This window comes from Vipera berus (genome assembly GCF_964194415.1).
Source record: "Vipera berus genome assembly, chromosome: 13".
Lineage (NCBI taxonomy): Eukaryota > Metazoa > Chordata > Lepidosauria > Squamata > Viperidae > Vipera > Vipera berus.
Window position 1 is genome coordinate 2,595,139 of NC_138216.1, and position 23,798 is coordinate 2,618,936.

Below are 23,798 nucleotides of genomic sequence, written 5' to 3' on the forward strand. Positions count from 1 at the left end.
GAAAAGCTGATAACCCATTTTATAAGGGAAGTAGGGAAGCAATCATATGGAGCGAAAGGGGGTCCGTGAACATGGGCATGAATGTATGGAGGAACACGGATGCAATAAATGAATTCTAAATATATCTGCAAGGAGCCCAAACGTAAAGTGATACGGTAGCTATTTCCACTGCAACCAAGTTGTGTGCAGTTTGCACATTAAGCAGAGCTGAATATTTCAGCAGCTTCCTTTTGTGATTCTTTTCCAGCAGTAATGGCAAGCTAGTGATATGGTATCTGTTAGGTGGAATATGGCAGTCTATTCATCTCCGAGCAGTGATTTACATAATAACTAATGGGCGTTTTTTCCTCCCTTCCTCCTTCTCCCCCAATGACTTCAATTTAAGCCATGAAATCAGTTTCTCAGGTTCGTCCTGGAACACGGGGGAGATTATTTTAATTTATATTTATTTAATAGGATTGCAAGGCTCCGCCGTCTACAAGAGAGGCAGCTTAAGACAGCTTACAGCAGCACCAAGCAGGGAAAACAAACAGACAAGGCTGTCAAACATTACAAACAGATGAAGAAATGGAACAAGTCTATCAAAACAATTTGAGCAATCACAACACACACCAAGAAAGGCTCCCTGGGAGAAAAAGAAATCAATTGGAAAATACAAAAAAGCAAATGTGGGGCATGTATAATTAAAAGTGCTGTGGAGAGAAATATATGGGTAACTGTGCGATATTTGTAGAGGCCTCAGTTGTCATCCAATCTGCAGGCAATCTGAGTGGAGCTGATTCATAGAAATAGATTTTTCTGGACCGAGACTTCGGGGAGTGATTTTAAGTGTCCCTCCTGCCGCTGACACTAATCTTTTGGTCTGCAAACATGCGTGAGCTCTTGCAGAAAGACGGAGCTAGTTGTCCCCATGAGTGTAGACAAATATGTCTTTCGTACAACAGTAATAGATTCCCCAAAAGCTTTGGTGGTGGTGCTTACAAGAAGAATTCACAAGATCTTTCATCCATCCAGAAAGTTGATATAAAGCAGGCTCAAAATCCAACCTTTGCAGTTTCAACCAGCTAACAAAAACTTTGCTGGTTTTTTTTTTAACTTGTGAACCTCTGTTTCCATAGGGAAACAAAACTGGGAATATCTTCAGGGAAGTACAAATTAGCATTTGGAAAGGTGATAGCAATTGTGTGTGTGTGTGTGTGTGTGTGTGTGTGTGTGTGTGTGTGGTGTGTGTGTGTTAAACAGAGCAAACTATTAACATTCATGCAGGGGGAAAAAAAGCATATTCAAGAAGTTACACAGCAAGTTGGAAAAAAGAACCCTTCCATTTCTGGAGTTGCAAACGAAGGAAGAAGGAAGCCCATAACTGGGTAACGAGTCAAGATCAAATTCCTTACAATTTTGCTAACTTCGCAGCTGCCCGTGGAGCTGTCGATGGATATGGGTTGAGATGACACTTCAGGGTGCCTGTGGCTGGTCTCAATCTTCTCTTCATTATGGCCTTGAATGGCTGGATCATCAAACGACAAAAGTGGGTAGAGTCAGAGAGAAATACAAGCAACGGAGCCGTTGGCCTTAAGTTGTGCCATACGGAACATTTTGTGCGAACAAGACTTGCAATACCTGCTTCTAGTTGGTTGTCTGACTCTCCATCATCCAGGATATAGTTGTCCCAAAGATGCTTTTTCGAGAGGCAACTGAACTTTCTTGTTTTTTTCCTTTGAAGACCTTTTGCTTCTCCTCCAAGAAGCTTCTTCAGCTCTGACTGGATGGTGGGGAATGGAAGGATTTATACTCTTTGCAGACAGCCGGTCATTTGCATCCTTTTAGAGAGTCATTGAGGCCATATGGAGGTTTACCTGTGTCCTCAGGGACACCTGAGTAGTGTTGAGATACAGACAGACTCATCCCCAACAGCCTCTACCTGTCTTCAATGGTGAAGGGACCCAGGGCAGAAAACATCCTGTAGCCAAGAAGGCTCCATTTGCACCACTCAGGTGACCCGGAGGACACAGGTAAAGTGGCCTCAATGACTCTCTAGAGCAGGCATGTCAAACTCGCAACGTCACATGACGTCGCGTGACGTATCGGAGCTTTTTCCCCATTGCCAGCAATGGGGTGGGCGCGGTTTTGTTGCGACGCGTCCGGCCCGCGGGCCGGCAGTTTGACACCCCTGCTCTAGAAGGATGCAAATGACCGGCTGTCTGCAAGGAGTATAAATCTTTCCATCCTCCGCCCTCCAGTCAGAGCTGAAGAAGCTTCTTGGATGAGAAGTGAAACGTCTTCAAAAAAAAAAAAAAGGCCAGTTGCCTCTCGAAAAAGCACCTTTGGGACAGTAGGAGACTAGGTTTCCGAGACGTCACACACGTAATCCTCAACATTCAACCACAGCTGGGGCAAGAATTTCCATTGCTAAACGAAGTGGTGTTTAAGTGAGCCACAGCCAATGTTACAACATTTTTGCCACCGTCGTTAAGCGAATCCAGCTCCTCCCCCAAGGACTGTTTTTCATACTTATGACCATTGCAGCATCCCCATGGGCTCATTATGGTCGTAAGTCAAGGACCACCTGTAAGTGGGGCCCTCACCCTTGCTTTTTTGATGTTTTCCTATCACCAAGGAAATCTCTCCCGTTTTCTTATCTACCTCTTTTTTTTCCTCCTTTTTTTAAATTCAGAGATGGAGGATTTGATTTGAGACGCATCCGAGCCACAAGATACAAGTCCTTGTGGAATTCACTGAAAATGAAGCCTCCTTTGCCGAAGTTATTTCTGATGCTCTTTAGCTCTGCTTGCCTTCTCCTCTTATAAAGCCTTTAATCTGTTTATCAGCAGCCTCTTTCAGGCATCAAAAACATGGCTGGTATTTTGTAGGATTCTCTCCTTGTTGCCCAGTAACTCAATCGAGATTGTAAGATCTTCCCCAAAGGTTTAACTTTATTTAACTTTTGCTTTGTTTTTTGGTGTTGGAGAAAACCAGGGAGGCCAAGAAAACAATTGGCTCATTGAACAAATCACCCGCGAGTTGTCACAAATAAGCCGGCTCAAATTATCCTGCTCTGGACACCTTAGGTGAAGAACCAACTCTCGGGAGAAGCTTCTCATGCTCGGAAAGGTGGAAGGAAAGAGAAGAAGAGGACAGACGAAAGCAAGAAGAATGGAGACGGCTACAGTGGTGATGGGGCACCGTTGGAAGACCTGAAGGACTGTGTGGGGACAGATCTTTCTGGAGAAGATCCATCTAGATCAGGGGTCCCCAACCCCCGGTCCGTGGACCAGTACCAGGCCAATAGCATGCCAGCAACTCGCATCAACAAGCAAAGCCCCATCTGCAAAATGCAGGCAGCACACAAAACCACGGCCCCTCCAGTCCACGGAAAAACCTCTCTCCGTGGAACTGGTCCCTGGTGCCCAGAAGGTTGGAGACCACTATCTATATGATTGCATGAATAGATAAGCTAGAAAGACCTATGGAAGATTGTTTTCAGCTGCAAGATTATTATAAGTGCAACGGAAGAGTCTCAAATACCCATAAGGGAGGAAGACCTGAACTTTGGCCATCTACAGCTTTGATGGGAACCTTCCAGCTAGAAGAATAGGAACTAAATACGGGATCCCAATCACTTGTCCATTTCAAGTGCTGCTTGAAAGTGTTTACTATCAGGAAGAGGAAGGATGATGATGATGATTATTATTATTAAAAAAAAACCTTTTGGGAAACTGGAAACTGTTAGTTTGGAACAAAGGTAAGAAGTGTTAAGTGTTAAGGAGACCTCTGAAAAGCCAACAAATGCAAGAACGTGAGTTTTTGTTCCTCTGACCTTGGAGATCAGATGTCCGATTTGTACCGATGGGGGATTTTGTTCTTGGAGGCTGAAAGAGAGCAGAAATCAAACTGAAACGGGGATGTATGTTGACATTCCCATAGGCCAAATGTCTTCCACACTTCATCCACAGTGCCTCTCCTCCAGAACTGAAGCGTCAATGGTCTAAGATCACACTGGCGTGTTGGCAAAGTAATTGCACAGTTATGAGTTTAAGAACAAAACATCAAGCAAACACGATTTAGGAGGAATCGATATGGTAGAATTTACAAAACTCTTAAGGAGACCTTCAAAGACCGCATGAAATCTGACTAAGGGCCACTGAGGACCTAGAGGTTAGAATCATAGGGCTGGAGGGGACGTTGGAAGTCTTCAAGTCTAAGGCAGGAGTTAAACAAATGGTTATAAGTTGAGGATTACTTGTAGAGTTGGAAAGTGGTATCCAGACCATGCAGTCTGATCTTCTGCAGGAAACCCATTTGAACCATGTGTAAGGACTGAGTGTCTAAGCCAAAGATTGCCCCCAGCCACCTAGCCCCGTATGGATCCTACCTGAAAGCCCTTAATGTTTAACCTTCTTCTAAACTGGGGTGGATCCAAGGGGAAGAATTTGCTGTCTTCAGGGGACTCTTCAGAAGTTGAGGAGTCATCTGCCTCTTGGCCATTGGTTCTGGGTCTAGAGGTTTCCAGCATCTGAGAAATCACAGTGAATGGCAAATTCCGTGGTAAACTCTGGAAGAAAGAAGATGGGTTTTAAAAACTGGCAAGTTCCATCTAGAAAATAGAACATAGAATAATAGGGTTGGAAGGGACCTTGAAGGTCTTCTAATCTAAGCCCCTGCTCAAGCAGAAGAACCTATATTGTCCCAGACAAATGGTTGTCCAGTCTTTTCTTGAAAACCTCCAGTGATGGAGCACCCACAACGTCTGGAGGCAAGTCATTCCACTGATTAGTTGACTTCGTCTAGGACACAGATCAAGACCTGGGCCTTTAACCTTCTCAACCGTCACTGGACCTCTTCTGACTTGGGACACACAACCCAACAGCAGTGGAGGAAGCTACCTGGTCATAACCGTTGTCCTTTGAGAGTCGTCTGAGTTTGCATTCCAAGTTGATGATGGTCGCTTCCTTCCGGACCATTTCGATCCTCAGGTCATTGTTTTTTTCCTCCAGTTCCCGAATCTGTTTCCGGTGTTTGTCCTTCTCAATTAGGCATTGGGAATACTGTATTTGGGCCTCGTCCCGGGAGTGGAATGCCTCCAGAGGGAAAACAACACCAAGAGTTCAACACCACAAAAAAGCTGCTGAAGGACTCAAGATCATCATTTCCTTCAGATGGGAACCCCTCCGTCCATAAAATGGTTTGAACCAACTACATGCCATCCCAGGGCTACATGCACTAATCATTTTAATATTTGGGATTTGTTGCATTTTGCTCTTTGATATGTTTTGTATGTGTACATTTAAAGACATTACCTGCTAACGAGTGTTCTAGTGAATGAAATATAATAAAATATAATCAATGGGGTCCCACCACCCACATCTCCCCAGCATCTGCTACCTCAGGTACCATATTTTCAAGCACCTGGTCTCTCTCCTTCTCCACCTCTTCCAGCTGTAGCATGACCGTATTCATGCGATGCTTGTACATCTCACAGTCTTTCCCCAGAGTTGAGCACTTTAACTCCAATTCTTGTTTCTCTTCAAGGTACTACAAGGAAATATATGAAGATGGTGGTCCATCAAGGACGTCAGTCAAGACCCAGCCTGTCCCCAAACTCAGAACTCCACTCTGCAAGCGACAGCTTCACTGTGACTGCTTGGAAAAGGGAGGAGGGTTTGAGAAGATGTTACTTTGAATCTATGGGTTATGACCTTCAAAGCATTCTAAATCCTAAAGTTGGAGAAGACGCTCCTGTGCAGAGGAATCCTACTGTATGTGCACGTAAGACCCAGAGTTGGCTCATACTGTTATGCAGATGATTTTTGTGTAACCAAATAAGCCAAACAATATTAATCAAAGGAGTACCTAGATAAGCAGAATGAGACTTTAAATTAGGTAGATCAAGGACAATCTTGAATTTCTGTTTGTCATTCTTTGATCCTTCTCCTTCTTGGTTTCTATTTTACCTTATCCCGGAGGTCTTCTGCATGACGGATCTCTTCCTGGAGATTAAAGATCTTATTGACCAACTCTTGGCGATCCTCAAGAGCTTCTTTGCGGTCGTGTTCTAGGATATCCAAAATGGCTTTGTCAGAATCTGGCAATCTTGGCTTCCCAGCCTGTGGTAAGGAAGTAGGAACAGGTAGAGATTGAGTCAGAAGAGAAAAGAGTGATGTGGACAGATTAAAAAGAGAAAGTTAGGCTCGGCAACAACCACACCATCTTTGCCAGCTTGGAATATTGGATCTCCTTCAGGATCCGTCCTTAAGTGGACACTCTTTAACCAAAAGCCACTTGAGCTAGACTTTCTTGGATTTTTTCTCTTCTTTGAAAACATTTCACTTTTCATCCAAGAACCTTCTTCTTCTTCTGAAGGAACTGAAGAAGCTTCTTGGATGAGAAGCGAAATGTTTTCAAAGAAAAAAACAACAACAACCAGGGAAGTCCAGTTGCCTTTTGGAAAAGCATCTTTGGGGCAACCATGACCTTGGATGATGGAGAATCTCCATAGATGTATAGGAATTGGATCCAACCCAGTTGATGACCAGCTGGTTCCAGAAGACAGACAGGTCCAGAAGACCTATCCAATCTTTAAATAGGAAGGCGGGACTTACTCTCAAGGGAACCTCTAAAGTTACAACGTCCCATCCTTTATGGCCCCCACGGGTGACCTTCTACGTCTGCTCCAATTAGTTCCTGCTTTATTTCTCTGCTGCTTTATATCCAGCCAGAGATTAAATTCAACACTTTCCATCTTCCAAATTATTATTTTCAAAGCACCTCCTGGGAAGACTGACATCTGGCAGAAGGGAGAGTGAAAAGGCTTTGTTGTGATTCAGGGTCAGCCTGTGGGTTCGGCAGTTGGGTCGGACGACTCAGAGGAGGAGGAGGGGGGTGTTGAAGAGCTTGCTGATGATGGCCTTGAGGCTCCGCAGAGCCCTCAGCCGGGCCCCTCCCACCTGGTCACGACGGAGACCCAGCTGTGTGAGCCTGACAGCGTGGATGAAGATGACCCACAGCTGGCCCTGTTCAAGGACGCCCGACGCAGGAGGCAGTCAATCAGGAGTAAACAGAGGAAGGCAATGGGGCTCCTCGGAAGGAGGCAGAGAGAGGCCATGCCCTGAACTGTATTTAAGGGGAATGTGTGGGAGGGCTGGTTTGCTGAAGGCAACCGCTTGGATAGTTCCTGTTTCATAGCTCCTGTTTCATGGTTGGTGTCTTGTCTTGCTCTGTTTTATGTTAATAAATTTGGCAGGCTTTATTCCAGCCTCTTGCCGTTTGTAAAGGGGTTGTCCCTGCTTTTGCTGCAGGGCCGGTAGCAGGCTGGTACAGAACAGGCTTGTCGGTGACAATATGGCAGAACAGGGATGCCACTGAACTTCTGGACCCTCAGATGAGTGGGGGGAATTGTTTCTAGCTCAGCGGGGTGTGTGTGTCTGCATGTGACCATCTCTTTTCCTTAAGAAGAATCTGTGAATCCTGCCAAGCAAGTTGTCTAGTTGTCTCCTATTCTTGTCCAGCTTTCCAGTTCTTGCAAAACTCTGCATTCAGGTCAACCGTAGCTTGCAAGCAGCAGAAATCAAGGTTAGGGTTGGGGTTGACCATCCTTCCCAGTTCCTGCATTTGCCCACCCTAGGTTGCAAAGATATATCCTAGATAATCACATGTTAGCCAGAAATTTTTTTTTTACTCACCTGGATTATAGACTGCAGCTCCTGAATTTTGGTCTTCAACACCTCGTTCTCGTGTTCCAGCTCCAAAACCTGTTCCTTCTTCGGCCGGTTTTCGATATCGTTTTTGAGTTTCAGAGACTGGTTCCTCTCCAGCTTGCATTCTTCCTCCACTTTATTCAACTTATGTTTCAGCTTATCAATCTAAGTGAGCCCCACAGAGAGCCAAGATAAACAAAGAGGTATCCATCACCAGGTGCGCCCTGTCTTCAGAAGAAATCCTTGCTCCATATGGTGTCATAAACAATCTCGATTCCATCTGTTGAGATGGTCTCCAGATCAAATTCCCCAGGCAACCCTGGGCGCTTTCAAACCAGAATGAAGGACTCTGGTTAATTTTCTATAAGACATATTGCAGAGACAGAAATAATGACTCCGACAACAGTTTTGTTAGCGAAGAGCAAGCGGGAGAAACAACAGAGTCAATTTAAAGCCATTTCAGGCATCACTCAACGGCTAAAGAATGCAGGAGAGATTCCCTGAGCATACCATTAGTAGCTAGATGAAGCTTTTCATCATAGAGTTATCCAGGTCAACTTTCATAATCTGGTATATTCCAGAAGCACGGAGGTGACAATTCTCAGAATTCCCAGCAGCTGAAATCCAAGCCATCTGGGTGTCCACAAGTTGTTAAAAAAATATTTTTTTCTAGTCTAGAACAACCTATTCTATCCAGTCGCTGTTGAACACTATTTCTCAAGATCACTAACCATTGGTTATGTTGATCTGGGATTGTGTTGGATCTGGAGTCACTTATTATGGCCATGTCATATGGGGGAATTCACTGGAGAAAACAATTATGTTTGGAAGAGTGAGCAGTAAAAGGAAACCAGTCCGTGGAAGGACATGTTAGCTGGACACTATCAAAGCTGACACCAGCCAGAGGGGAGAACAACTCAAAAAAAATAGTGAAGGAGAGAAGATGCGAAGAGACCTGGCCAATAGAATTGCCAAGAGTCAGACAGGAATGAATGGATAACATCATCACCATCATCATCATCACCACCACCACCATCATCATAAATCTGGGGAGCCACAGGTTTCTTGCCACTGTCTCCTACATGATGCCCTCAAACCTGACCTCAACCCATTCATTCAAGGATCACAACATGCTTTGTTTGTTTGGGGTTGATATATGAATCCACTGGTGGCGATTTGTTAAAAACATGGACTAAAGACCACAAATGAAATGATCACCTAATGCAAAAGGGGAGACACAATGTTCTCAAGAACTTCCTCTCACCTGGAGCTGAAGGTCTCGGCTTCTCATCACGGCCATGTTCTTCTCTTCGCTGAGCTGGGCGTACCTCATGGCCAAGTTGTAGTTCTCATCCTTTACTTTGATCAGCTCGTCGTTGTAATTGTTCCTCTCTTCTTTCATTTTGTTGTATCTCTCCTGGAACGTCAGCAGCTCAATCTTGTTGAGTTTCAGCTGCTTCCTCTCATCTTCCATCTGGCGAGATTTGGCCAAGAGTTCACAGCGCTGGGCGTCCTTGGTCTTGACTTGCTGCTGCAGCTTGATGATCTCATTCATCAGAAAGTGAGTGAGACCCTCGTGTCCCTCTTCTACTGAGATGAGAACAGAGAAAAACAAGAACACCACATAAGCAACCACAACAAGTTAATGGAGGTGAGCAGCAGAAAGCGTTGAGTTGGCTGAGATGGGGCCAAATACCCTGGTCCAAAAAACTGTAGACCAACAGATCTAGATCAGCCCAGACTGAACAGGGTTAAGCTGAAGGGAGGCCCTTAATTGAAATAGTCTGATCTTCTTTTTAAGGTGTGCAAATACAGGTAGTCCTCCATTTATGCCCATTCTTTTAGTGGTCATTCAAAGTCACCGTGGCACTGAAAAAAAGGAACTTGCAATGGGTCCTTGCACTGATGACTGTTGTGGCATCCTGGGGCCATGTGATCACCGTCTGTTAACCTTCCCAGCTGGCTTCCAACAAGCAAAGTCAATGGAGGGGAGCTGGATTCGCTTAACGACGGTGGCAAAAATGTTGTCAAATTGGATGGGACTCACTTAACAATCGCTTCGCTTAGCAGTGGAAACACTTGTCCCAGCTGTGGTTGAACGTTGAGGATTTACCTGCGTGACGTCTTGGAAACCTAGTCTCCTACTGTCCCAAAGGTGCTTTTTCAGGAGGCGACTGAACTTCCTTTCTTTCTTTTTTTCCTTTGAAGACGTTTCGCTTCTCATCCAAAAAGCTTCTTCAGCTCTGACTGGATGGCAGGGAATGGAAGGGTTTATATTCCTTGCAGGCAGCTGGTCATCTGCCTCCTTTTAGACAGTCCTTGAGGCCAATTTCACTGCCAAGTGGAGGCCTTCCATTCTCCACCATCCGGTCAGAGCTGAAGAAACTTCTTGGATGAGAAGCGAAACGCCTTCAAGGAAAAACAAGATGGTCCAGTTGCCTCTTGAAAAAGCAACTTTGGGACAATCACGACCTAGATGAGTGAGAGTTTCCATAGACCAGTACCCTACTTTTCTAGTAATTTTCTTCCTGGACTCTGTTCCAAGCAAAAAATAACCAAGAAAGGATTGATAAAGGATTTCCCCTATATTGCTTGGTATGGAACAACAGTATCCCACCAAAATGCCCCCCACTTACCAACGATAGTGGAAAAACGCCGTGTGGGTTCCTTCCCCGTCACTAATTTGTAGAGTTCAGGATAGTAAAATTCCAGGCTCTCTAAGAAAACTACATAGCCTCTCTCCCCCTTGGTATGAAGGATGTCCAGCAAACGACCTATATAGCAAGGCCAAACATTGATCTGGTTATATTAAAATAGAGAGTTTCAATTTGAAACTGAAATTACAAATGGGATAAGAAGAGGCCGAAGTGACACAAGAAGAAGGATTGTCGCTGTATAACACATGGGGGGAAAAAAGTATTTGAAATGCAGGTTGTGAAATTACCTTTTCCAGGCACCAATCAAAACAACTAAAAAGAATACGCCATTTTTTAAAAAAAAAATAATTCTGCAGAATATCAAGGCAAGAGAGAACAAGCCTTATACATAACATTTAGCAAAACTGATGCTCTGCATACAAACCTTCTTGAATTTAATACCATTTGTTTAAACACTAAATTGATATGCTGTCCTTCTGCTAAAAATTAACATTTAAGGTGGATTTTACAGTTTCCAAGGATAAAATAAAGGCAATTGTAATAAAACCTGAATGATAAACTAATTGACCTTTAAAGGCTTAGCTAAAGAGTGAGTAAGTACCGTATCTCCAAGGAAGGCTGGTGCAGCAGTCTGAAACTCTTACTCCGTGTAGCTCAATCTCTCCAACTTGATTTCTGGTTGGTTAAGATTACAACTTTATACATTGTACTGCTAATATTTCTGGAGATAACTGGTTTGGCAGAATGGTTATTTGGTGCTCTTGGCTTGCAGATATTTCATTGCCCAAATAAGTAACATCCTTGGTGGTAGAAGGGAGTAGGATTTGCAGGGAGGAGGAGGAGGAGGAGGAGGAGGAGGAGGAGGAGGAGGAGGAGGAGGGGAATGGTGGGGCCCTTGCTGCTCTCTGTGCTTGGTTGTTTTCATGCAGACATTTCATGGCCCAACTAGGTAACATCAGCGGTGCTAGAAGGGAGTGGGGTTGGAGGAGGAGGAGGAGGAGGAGGAGGAGGAGGAGGTGGAGGAGGAGGAGGAGGATTGTGGGGTCCTTGGTGCTTTCTGAGCTCGGCTGTTTTCATGCAGACATTTCATGGCCCAACTAGGTAACACCAGCAGTGCTAGAAGGGAGGGGGGGGGCTTGCTCCTTGTTTACTATCCCTTCTAGCACTGATGATGTTGCCTACTTGGGACATGAAACATCTGCAAGAAAAAACACCAAGCACAGGAAGCACCGCACAGTCCAACCCTGAGCTATTGATAGTGGTCAAAGGCACTAGGCTAGATACCGGGGGCTGTGAATTCCAGTCCTGCCCATGGACTGGGCAAGTAATTTTCCAAAGCACCAGAGTGCAAGACAAGAAGTAATGGTTGGAAGCTTGTTAAGGACAGATCCAACCTAAAAATGAGGAGAAATTTCCTAACAGTGAGAGCAATTAACCAGTGGAACAGCTGGCCTTCCGAAGTTGTAGGCGCTTGATCACTGCAGGTTTTACAGAAGAGGCTGGACAATCACTTGTCTGAAATGGTGTATAGGTTCTCCTGCTTGAACAGGGGGCTGGGCTAGAAGACCTCCAAGGTCCTTTCCAAATCTATTCTGATTGGCTGATCTATAAATATTTGTTAGACAATGTCTACAGTTCTCCAAAGGGACGCGGTGTGGCTCAGTGGGTTAGGACGCTGAGCTTGTCGATCAGAAGGTCGGCAGTTTGACGGGTTGAATCCAGAGTGAGCGCCTGTTACTCGTCCCAGCTTCTGCCAACCTAGCAGTCCGAAAGCACGTAAAAATGCAAGTAGAAAAACAGGGACCACTCCAGTGGGAAGGTAACAGCGTTCTGTGCACCTTTGGCGTCTAGTCATGCCGGCCACATGACCACAGAGATGTCCTCGGACAAGTGCCGGCTCTTCGGCTTTGAAACGGAGATGAGCACCGGCCCCTAGAGTCGGAAACGACTAGCACGCACGTGCGGGGGAACCTTTACCTTTACAGCTCTCCAATGTTTTCAATAGATTCAATAGATTCTACATCAACTGTTTTTTTGAAGCTCACCCTTTCCTTTTAATATTGCCCAGCCCTGACCTCATGGGATCAGAAGGACTCTTTCCCAGAGACCTTTGATCATCAACAGCTCTACGTCCACCCAAAATCAGCAGATCAATCTTTCTTGGAAAGCAGTGACACAACGGTCTTGTCATTGTGCCTGATTAGGTGCTGTCATGGCTCCTCTCTCTTACCAGCTCGGTTAATTTTGGAGAGGAGCATCGGGGAGTTGAGGACCTCGTCCTCATCCTGTTCATCCAGGACTTTGCACTGGCGCAGGTATGGGGTCAGCTTGGCGGGGTTGATGTACCGGGTCAACATATGACGGTTGCATTCGACGTTCTCCCATAGAGCTTCCTCTTCATCCTTCAGGGTTTCAAGACACTCGTCCATTTTTCTACGCTTCTGCCCTAAAAGAGACAAGGAAGGACAGTTTTGGTCCAGAAAGATCCCACGACTTATCCAGAAGAAGGCTTATGAACCCCCACAAATTGGAAAGCTGCCAGTTGAAGGGAGGCAACTAGGCAAAGTTTTCGTACGGCATAAACTTGCATGGATTCTAGTCAAGGAGAGAAGCAACCTGGAACTAAGGAGAAACTTCCTGACAGTCAGAACAATTAACCAGTGGAACTCCTTGCCTCCAGAAGCGGTGAATGCTCCAACACTGGAAGTTTTTAAAAAGAGACTGGCCAGCCATTTGTCTGAAACGGTATAGGGTTTCCTGCCTGAGCAGGGGGTTGGACTAGATGACCTCCAAGGTCCATTCCAAATAATAATAATAATAATAATAATAATAATAATAATAATAATAATAATAATAATAATAATAATAATAATAATAATAATAATAATAATAATAATTATTATTATTATTATTATTATTATTATTATTATTATTATTATTATTATTATTATTATTATTATTCTATGCGTTTTCATCCAATGAAGCCCTGATATGCTTTACCTCACAGCAGAGAGCCATCTCCTTCCCAAATTCAACATCCTCTTTCCTTTTGAAAAATAAAAGGCACCCTTTGCATGAGTTTTTTCTTCTTCTTTCTCTCCCTTTGAACGAGTATTTTTAGATTGCAATTAAGGATGGCCATTCATTAATTTTTTACGACCGGTTTTTCAACTATAATCTGAAGTGCACTTTTTAGAGACCGCATCCCTTTTTTCTCAAAATTGCATCGCCAAACAGCAACCGCACGCCTCTTTTTTTCAAAAACAGCCCTTTTTTTTTTTGCTTTTCACTTAACGGAGGAAAAAGGCTAACCTACATTGCAGGAGGCTTACAAAGACAACCTAGAAAATCAACGGTATGCCTCAGAAGAACATGGTGAACATCTTGTATTTGGACAAGTGGCGTGCAAAGCCAGGAGACTGATGCCACAAGCCAGGATAGCTTAGAGATCCAGGTTTTGTGAATGAAGCTAGTCTTTGAAGGATGGCTTCCAAACCTTTGTTCCCAGTGCAACACACAATAAGGCTGCCTGTTTGTGTCCTAATTCTGCACTGCCCAGAAAGCAGGAGCAACAGGAAGAGAGAAGGAATTGCTTTGTTTTCAGCAAACATCAAGCTAGCAAGAATAGACTAGAAGGAATGGAATGGAATGGAATGGAATGGAATAGAATAGAATAGAATAGAATAGAATAGAATAGAATAGAATAGAATATGGAATAGAATAGAATAGAATAGAATAGAATAGAATAGAATAGAACAGAATAGAATAGAATAGAATAGAATATATATATATATATATTTATTTTAATCCCATTTATATCCCGCCCTTCTCAGAAGACTCAGGGTGGCTTACAATCTAAGCACAAATCAATGTGCTTAGCAATAGAATAGAATAGAATAGAATAGAATAGAATAGAATAGAATAGAATAGAATAGAATAGAATAGAATAGAATAGAATAGAATAGAATAGAATAGAATAGAGGAAGGTAAGGTAAGGTAAGGTAAGGTAAGGTAAGGTAAGGTAAGAGAAGAGAAGAGAAGAGAAGAGAAGAGAAGAGAAGAGAAGAGAAGAGAAATGAAATTATTGGCCAAGTATGATTAGATGTACAAGGAACGTATCTCTGGTGCGGAAGCTCTCAGTGCACATGCAAGGCGACAGAGTAATAATAATCATAATCATGATACTAAGAAGAGAGGGTAGTAGGGAAGGTGAGAAAGATATTAGAACATTAAAACTTCCTCTTAAATTGTCTCTCATGCCAACTCTTCCTGGCGTCGCTCTGACAGTCTGGTCTATATACAGGTGCAGGAAACCTCCCCGAAGTAAAACAGGCCAGCAACTAACGCTTGCAGCAAGCACCAGGTTGGCATTTACACACAGGAGAAGAAGGAGTCATGAAGATAAGTGACTGGAGTGCAAGGAAGATCACCGAGGGCCAAAGAAAATATATTCACTGTTGATGCAGCTGTGGTCATAAGCCCCGGGAGGTGATGCTAAGCAGCCTCACGCCGGCCCTGTGGTTGTTACAAATAAATGAAACGCAAGCAGGGAAATCATCGCCGGTGCGAACATCCATTCCAGCAGAAAACCCACCCCACCATCGGCCGGTTATCTTACAGAACCCACCGCACATCTTTGCAAATTATTAACAGCTATTTTTTTTTTACCCCCCAGGACTGCTGTTTGATTTGGATCGATGCCACAACGAGGCAAAATTGACCGGGTCTCAGCTTCTATATTGTCCTAGCCACAAACGTGGGTTAACCAACGACAGGGGGCTGCAGAGCCAGCCATCTGTTGTTTATCCAGCAAACCATGGCTTATAAAAAAGGACGGCCCATTTGAGGCTTTACAGACAGGATGAATTATGGAAGGTTTTGCATCCACGGGGGTGGGTGGGTGGGTGGGGGTGGGGGTTGAATATTGGCTGCTGGAAGCTGTGATGATAGAAATAATGCAGGCGTGGAGCTAAGGGTTGGCTTAGCAGAAGCCTGTGCCGAGCAGAGAGTAAGGCGAGATAGATTCAGTGTCTCCTTGGTCGTTTGATATATTCGTGGGTAAATGTAAAAGAAATGTTGCGATGCCAGATTGGGGATATGAATGGGAGAATTCCTTGGGTGCCGCCATGCTATGTTTGGGGTTGAACACTAGAAGGGAGTGCATAGGGAGTCCTCGACTTATGACTGACTACATTTGAGCCCAAAATTTCTGTTGCTAAGCAAGACAGTTGTTCAGTGGGTTTGGCCCTCTTTGACAACCTTTCTTGCCGCTGTCGCTAAGTGAATCACTGCAGTTGTTCCGTGAATCTGCTTCCCCATGGTTAGAAGCTCATTGGATCACGTGACCCTGGGGACCCTGAAGCCGTCATAAATATGAACCAGTTGCCAAGCATCTGGATTTTGATCCTGTGAACCAGGGGGAGGCTGCGACGGTCGTAAGTGTGAAAAACGGTCCTAGGTCACTTTTTTCAGTACCGTTGTAACTTTGAACAGTCACTAAATGAGCTGTTTTTAAGTCAAGGACTACCTGTATGGTGCAAATAAAGAGAGCGGCTCTGGGAATTCCTTAAGCCAGGGGTAGGCAACCTTGGCTCTTTTATGACTCGTGGACTTCAACTCCCAGAATTCCTGAGCCGGCATGGCTCAGCTCGGAAACCTCTCCCTTTCCCCTCACCATGGCTGGCTCAGGAATTCTGGGAGTTGAAGTCCACGAGTCATAAAAGAGCCAAGGTTGCCTACCCCTGCCTTAAGCACAAGGAAAATAGAGCGAATACTTGCACATCACGCAGAAATATAGAAAAATTGAAGCAGAGAGATGATTCTGTCAGAGTTTGCTTAGCTAAATTGCTGTGGTCTTTCAATTTCCCCCGTGCCCTGCAAACTGGGGATAGCCAACATGATCAAAACACGCACAAAGTTGTTATTCGGCACTTTAAGAGGAGAAATCAAAGCCTTTGTGAAGATGCCAACCGGATATTTGGGGGCTTTAAGGAAAGCTCAGTTCTTCCGCTGTTGATCTTCATCCCGTCTGATCCCGCTTCAATTTCTTGCTTGTCTTCATCTCCCTCCTCTCTCCTTCTCTTTTGCAAAATACACCTCCCCCCCCCCCCGCTGAGAGTTTTAAATAGCTACAAAATACATGGGTTTTATCACACTTGTTCTGGCAGGCTCTGATTTGAGTGCCACTTCAGGGATGACACGACATTGTCTCAAGTGCCCGAGCGTCATGGAAACCTCCTGGCACCATTTCCCCAACTGCAGATGTGGAGTTATCCGGGTGGGCTGACCAGGACCAAAGCCCCGGATTCATCTCCAAAGCTATTCTCCAAAGCACCTGAAAGCAGGACAAGAAGCCACGGATGGAAACTAGTCAAGGAGAGAAGCAACCTGGAACTAAGGAGAAACTTCCTGACAGTTAGAACAATTAAACCAGTGGAACAGCCTACCACCAGAAGCGGTGAATGCTCCAACACTGGAGGTTTTTAAGAAGAGACTGGACAGCCATTTGTCTGAGATGGTATAGGGTTTCCTGCCTGAGCAGGGGGTTGGACTAGATGACCTCCAAGGTCCCTTCCAACTTCTTCTTCTTCTTCTTCTTCTTCTTCTTCTTCTTCTTCTTCTTCTTCTTCTTCTTCTTCTTCTTCTTCTTCTTCTTCTTCTTCTTCTTCTTCTTCTTCTTCTTCTTCTTCTTATTCTTATTATTATTATTATTATTATTATTATTATTATTATTATTATTATTATTATTATTATTATTATTATTATTATTATTATTATTATTATTATTATCTGTGCAGAGTTTTGAAAGGTTCAGATTGTGGCAACGGCAACGAGTTTACTGTTTCCCCCACCCATCCATCCACCCACCCAACAGGATTATTCTACGAAGCAATCTTAATTTTGCAGGAAAAGTTTGCATCCGGAGGAGTCCTAATTACACAGGATCTCACCAGATCCTGAGCACCAAAGTCTCTTTCTGCAAAACACCTGCCTGTTTTTTTCAATGACTGGTGTAAAGAGGAAACTTTGGGATGCTCCGATTTGGGCCGGCCCCTTCTGGAGGATTGATAAGTTTGGGGGAGCCATTCGTAAGTCTGCTGAAGTCTTCACAAGCTCCTCCTTTGCCAGAGGAAAGCGGCCACCGTAGCAAAATGAAGCTGACGGAAGAAGTGAGTAAAATGTCAGGAAATGACACCCCCAGTTTATCTCAGGCAGGCTTTGAAAAAGGAGAATGAAAAAAAGGGAGGTTTGGGCAGCCACCCAAGTCCTGGTTATCTGCTTTTCGTCACAAGGAAGCAGGAGGGCTGCTGTGCAAATCGGTCACCCACAAGTCAAACTCAGCCTTCCGCTGTCTGAACACAACCATCTACAAGTTTCGCCTTGCTTGGGTTTCAAGGTCACTAAAGGGGAGAAAACGAATGCCACTCTGAAGGACCAGGCAGAGGCAGGATCCTAGCGAGAGGGTCTGTGTGAGGTGCCGGACCAGCCGGGCCTGGCGCCTCACTTGGGGGATGTGTGTGTGTGTTACAAGTGGGAAGGAGAGGAGGTTGGACACCTGCTAGAAGGATGTCGTGGTTCTGCCTGTGTCCCTGAAGGGGAAAGGCTGGGGCTGGCAAAATCAGAAGGGAGGGAGGGAGGGAGGGAGGAAAAAAGGGAGAGAGGGAGGAAGGAAGGAAGGAAGGAAGGAAGGAAGGAAGGAAAAAGGGAGAGAGGGAGAGGAAGGAAGGAAGGAGGGAAAAAAGGGAGAGAGAGAGGGAGGGAGGAAAAGAGGGAAGGAAGGAAAGAGGGAGGGAGGGAGGGAAGGAAGGAAGGAAGGAAAAAAGGGAGAGAGGGAGGGAGGAAGGAAGGAAGGAGGGAAAAAAGGGAGAGAGGGAGGGAGGAAGGAAGGGAGGGAGGAAAAGAGGGAAGGAAGGAAAGAAAAGAGGCAAGGAAGGAAGGAAGGAAGGGAAAGGGAGGGAGGGAAGGAAGGAAGGAAGGAAAAGAGGGAGGGAGGGAGGGAAGGAAGACTGGAAGGCTGAGGTAACCTTGTCCAGCCTGGATACTCCAGATCTGCACATCAGCCAGCCAACAAACCGTGAGGAGGGTATCTACTTGGAGAGGCTATTCTTCATGAACGCAAGGACACCACCCCCCCTCACCCCTATACGGAAAGTTCCACCTTTGAAGGGAAGACAGTGTGAGCTGTTGTAAACAAAAGCACCAAACTCCAACGTTTCATCCCGGGAATACAGATGAGACATTTCAGACACGGTGGACAACAACTTTGCCTCAGATTTCAGCCACGCAGCAGCTGACGCTCCCTTCTTCTTCAGTTGTGAGAAGAGCAGTTAAATTTATATTTGGGAAGTGAAAGTGCCCCTGTTTATTTTCTCAAGAAAATCTAAAATCCAGAGCTGAGGGCCGGCCCTGGATTTTGAGTGTGACTAGCAAAGGGATTTCCTTTCTGACATTAATCGTCCGATTCTCAACGGATCCCATTCACCGGGCACACGAGCAGCACACACCACCCATGCCCACATCACTGCCTATACAGGTAGTCCTCGCTTTACGACCACAACGTAGCCCCACATTTCTGCTGCTCAGTGAGACATTTCTTAAGCGAGTTTTGGCCCACTTTTTTTGGCCACGTTTGTTACGCAAATCAGTGCGGTTATCAAGTTGATAACACGGTTGTTAAGTCCCCCTTGACTTTGCTTGTCAGAAGGTCACAAAAAGGGACCACGTGACCCCTCCCCCAGGATGCTGTGACCGTCATAACTATGAGTCAATTCTCTATCATCCGAATATAAATCACGTGACCATGGGGGATGCTGCAACGGTTACAAGTGTGAAAAATGGTCACAAGTCACCTTTTTCATGGCCGTTGTAACTATGGATGGCCACTAAGCAAACTGTTGTAAGCCGAGGACTACTATATAGGAGATCATCCCAGCTTCTGCACATGCTGCTTCCAAAGAACTGCTCTGAATCTATAGGCACCGCTACAATCCCTGGGAAGAAAAGATACAGCCATAATTCATGCTTTAGGCAGGTATGTTTTGGTTTATGGCAGGGCAGCAAACTATAAAACCTAAGATGATCAAAGTCCCGGAGACTAAAACATACGAAGAACGGCTGCGGGACTTGGGTTTGGCTAGTCTAAAGAAAAGAAGAAATAGGAGAGACATGATAACAGTTATTCCAGTATCTGAGGGGCTGCCACAAGGCAGAGGGGGCCAGGTTGTTCTCCAAAGCACCAGAGGGAAGACGAGAAACAATGGTTGGAAGCTGATCAAGGAGAGAAGCAACCTGGAATTAAGGAGAAACTTCCTGACAGTGAGGACAATCAACCAGTGGAACAGATTCCCTCCAGAAATGGTGGGCACTCCATCACTGGAGATTTATAAGAAGAGACTGGATATTCACCTGTCTGGGATGGTATAGGTTCTCCTGCTTGAGCAGGGGGCTGGACTAGAAGACCTCCAAGGTCCCTTCCAGCTCTATTCTATTCTATTCTATTCTATTCTATTCTATTCTATTCTATTCTATTCTATTCTATTCTATTCTATTCTATTCTATTCTATTCTATTCTATTCTATTCTATTCTATTCTATTCCATTCCATTCCATTCCATTCCATTCCATTCCATTCCATTCCATTCCCATTATTCTATTCTATTCTATTCTGTTCTGTTCCGTTCCATTCCATTCCATTCCATTCCATTCCATTCCATTCCATTCCATTCCATTCCATTCCATTCTATTCTATTCTATTCTATTCTATTCTATTCTATTCTATTCTATTCTATTCTATTCTATTCTATTCCCATTATTCTATTCTATTCTATTCTATTCTATTCTATTCTATTCTATTCTATTCTATTCTATTCTATTCTATTCTATTCTATTCTATTCTATTCTATTCCATTCCATTCCATTCCATTCCATTCCATTCCCATTATTCTATTCTATTCTGTTCTGTTCCGTTCCGTTCCGTTCCGTTCCGTTCCATTCCATTCCATTCCATTCCATTCCATTCCATTCCATTCCATTCCATTCCATTCCATTCTATTCTATTCTATTCTATTCTATTCTATTCTATTCTATTCTATTCTATTCTATTCTATTCTATTCTATTCTATTCTATTCCCATTATTCTATTCTATTCTATTCTATTCTATTCTATTCTATTCTATTCTATTCTATTCTATTCTATTCTATTCTATTCTATTCTATTCTATTCTATTCTATTCTATTCTATTCCATTCCATTCCATTCCATTCCATTCCATTCCCATTATTCTATTCTATTCTGTTCTGTTCCGTTCCGTTCCGTTCCGTTCCGTTCCGTTCCATTCCATTCCATTCCATTCCATTCCATTCCATTCCATTCCATTCCATTCCATTCCATTCCATTCTATTCTATTCTATTCTATTCTATTCTATTCTATTCTATTCTATTCTATTCTATTCTATTCTATTCTATTCCCATTATTCTATTCTATTCTATTCTATTCTATTCTATTCTATTCTATTCTATTCTATTCTATTCTATTCTATTCTATTCTATTCTATTCTATTCTATTCTATTCTATTCTATTCTATTCTATTCTAACAAGCCTGTTTCACCGACTCTGCAGATGGCAGTACATTTCTAACCTTGCCAAGGTTCAGAAGCCAAGAAGAATCAAACCGGGTTTGTATTTGCAGGTGGAAATGCCAGGCCACCTTAGGGGACATCACAGCCACTGGGAAAATAGGAGCAAAAGCCACTTCGGCCCTATTCTTATGAAAACTAGGATACATCTCTTAATGAATGACCGGGAATTGAGCTGAACACAAAGGAGCTTTTAGGGTTGTTGTTGTTGTTTTAACACTTTACAGCCCTGCGGATAATGTCTATCAAAGCTCTCCATGTGTGTTGGTGCGGGCATTTTCCGAACAGACACCACTTTCCATGGTTTGTGCTCCGGGCAGCTTGCCCTTCCCTAATAGCACAACGGTGCCCCAAATAAACCCGCCAGACATTAAGCAAACTTGAAAAGGACATGTAAAAATAAAGGGAAAGAATTCCTGCCGTGATCCGGAAAGGGGTTCAATAGACTTCAGAGGGTTTTGTCCATCCTAAAGGATTAAGTCCCACCTGTAAAACTGGCCTAACGTTTAACTTCCTTCCGAAGAGGGAGAATTGTCACCTTGCCCACAGGAAGAGAGGCAATGAAAAAAAAATGGCTTCGGTGAAAATTGTGCGGCACAGAGGAGGAAATGGATCCAGCCTTTTTCTGCTCTCAGCTTCCTCTCTGCTAATCTGCAGCGAGCAATAATGCAACTGGAAAGTCCTATTTTCAGACTATTCCTTCACCTGCCGTGATGAGAAGGCTCTGCCAACTGACAGGGCACCGCCATAGCGCCTGAGTCTAAGACTTCCACTGTGACAAAACGCTGCCTTCTCTTTACTTAAGATTCAAGTTGAAATCCCCAGATTTGCCTGGGGAAAAAAGTGGTTTTAACTCTGGGTCACTCAACCTCAATTCAGCCTGGCCCAGTTAAGACAGAACTCTTCTAAACATGAATGATGGTTTATGACCACACTGGTTGAATGTGCACCTCATACTGTGGGAACCTGTGTCTCTCACTATCTTGCTGAGCTACCACTTTTAGCATCCTTTGCCATTGTCTGTGATGGCTGGGAGCTGTAGAGCCTTGGTGGAGCAGTGGGCTAATGCCTCCTTAAGTAACACCAGCTGCCTGCAATTAGTGCAGGTTCAAGTCCCACCAGGCTCAAGGTTGACTCAGCCTTCCATCCTTCCGAGGTAGGTAAAATGAGGACCCAGATTGTTGGGGGCAATTAAGATGACTTTGTAATAATGCCGCTTGGGGGTGTGTGTGAAAGCCCTAATAAGCAGGCATATACATAGAATGAAGGCTACTGCTAAGCTTGTAAGCCGCCCTGAGTCTTCGGAGAAGGGCGGGATATAAATGGAATTAAAATAAAAAAAATGAAAAATAGTTTAGCTCTGTGTTTCTCAACCTTGGTCCCTGTTGAGACGGTTGGACTTCAACTCCCAGAATTCCCCAGCCAGCCTTGAGAGTTGAGGTCCACCCATCTTAAAGGGCATAAGGTTGAGAAACACTGGTTTAGCCATAGCAAAGTCATGGCTAGTATTGATGGACAGTCAGATCAACTCAGATCAATTCAACTTAGCTCACGTCAACTCAAGTCAACTCAAGTCAACTCAACTGAAGCCAAGTCAAAAACATTGCAAGATGGAAAGTAGCATCTGGGAAAAATATAACATGAGAATGCACACTCAGGCAGAGAGATAAAGAGAATCAAGATTTCAGATCTGATCTGGGTATTTTCAAGATTAAAATTAGCTCAGGGCACGCAAATTAAACTGATGGGATAATAATTTTAATAACTCACTGCAGAGATGGAGTGCCTCAATTTAAAGTGACTTCAGGAGTTGCAAACAGGAAGATGAAAGGTTTACATTTAATAAGAGCTTTAATCTATGCACATGTAAACATACACACAACCTTGCTGTTGTCATACAAAAGGATGGGGGTGAGTGGGAATTATGCTAATGGTGAAAAGGGTATAGAGAAAAAATTGCTTTTGAAATCTGCAAGGATTTTTCTGACAAAATAACCAAAGGGACACTGTTCGGTATGGAAGCAAGACTCCAGAACTAATTAATTTCCCCTCTCGTCCTCCGAGTTTTTCTGCCAGATGCCGAGGTGGTGAGGTTTTGCTTTCTCACAGCTAATTTCTTAGCTTATTTTCTTGGGAAATTCTTGGGAAATTCGTGAGAGGGGTGGCATATAAATTTAATAAATTAAAATACTTTTTTTAAAAAAAAAAACCTCACAAGCCACTTATAATGTCACTGTCTGTTTCGTGTAGGAGAAACAAACTTTCGTGTCCTTCCGAGGCACTTGGAGTAAGTAAGTCCGTCTGGCCGACGTAGGTATTCCAATCTGGAGGACTACACCCATGCATATCCCAAAGGTGCTTTTTTCAAAAAGGCAACTGGATTTCGTTTTTCCTTGAAGGCATTTTTGGCTTCTCCTCCAAGAAGCGTCTTCAGTTCTGATTTCAGTTGTCCACCTTCAAGGAAAAACAAAGCCCAGTTGCCTTTTGGAAAAGCACCTTTGGGATACCCATGACCTGGATGACTGAGAATCTCCGCAGACATCCATGCATATCCCAGGTCTCATCTTGTATCCTGCAGCTCTTTGGGGACTCCACACCGCTAAAATGGGAATGTCAAGGGGTAAGGAGGCAAGTCAACCCTTCGTGAAGTCAGCTAACCAGCTCACAACTAGGAGTCAGACTAACAAGAACTAGAAAGCTTGGTAATGTTCAGAAAAATCAAAGGTGCCTTAGGAATTGTACACATTGCAATTCCAGGTCACAAACACACACCCCTTTGAAGAAATTCATCTCAAGAACCTCAAGGGTGGTGT

At 44.0% G+C, this 23,798-nt stretch overlaps 1 protein-coding gene across 3 annotated transcripts in view; it reads right to left on the minus strand.

The window, feature by feature from the left end:
• The window catches only part of CARD11 (caspase recruitment domain family member 11), a 42,077-nt gene that overhangs the window by 17,376 nt on the left and 903 nt on the right, over positions 1-23,798 (minus strand). The window contains exons 2-11 of one of the 3 annotated variants that reach the window (XM_081338185.1): positions 12,582-12,797; positions 10,331-10,468; positions 8,959-9,281; positions 7,680-7,859; positions 5,952-6,104; positions 5,407-5,532; positions 4,884-5,078; positions 4,373-4,552; positions 3,818-3,869; positions 1,395-1,507 (exon numbers count right to left, since the gene is read on the minus strand). In XM_081338185.1, the coding sequence (XP_081194311.1) occupies positions 1,395-1,507; positions 3,818-3,869; positions 4,373-4,552; positions 4,884-5,078; positions 5,407-5,532; positions 5,952-6,104; positions 7,680-7,859; positions 8,959-9,281; positions 10,331-10,468; positions 12,582-12,780 (1,659 nt within the window). In that variant the 5' untranslated portion in view covers positions 12,781-12,797. Of the gene's footprint in view, positions 1-1,394; positions 1,508-3,817; positions 3,870-4,372; positions 4,553-4,883; positions 5,079-5,406; positions 5,533-5,951; positions 6,105-7,679; positions 7,860-8,958; positions 9,285-10,330; positions 10,469-10,952; positions 11,254-12,581; positions 12,798-23,798 lie in introns of those variants that run through there. The other 2 variants (XM_081338184.1, XM_081338186.1) reach the window with 2 other exon arrangements.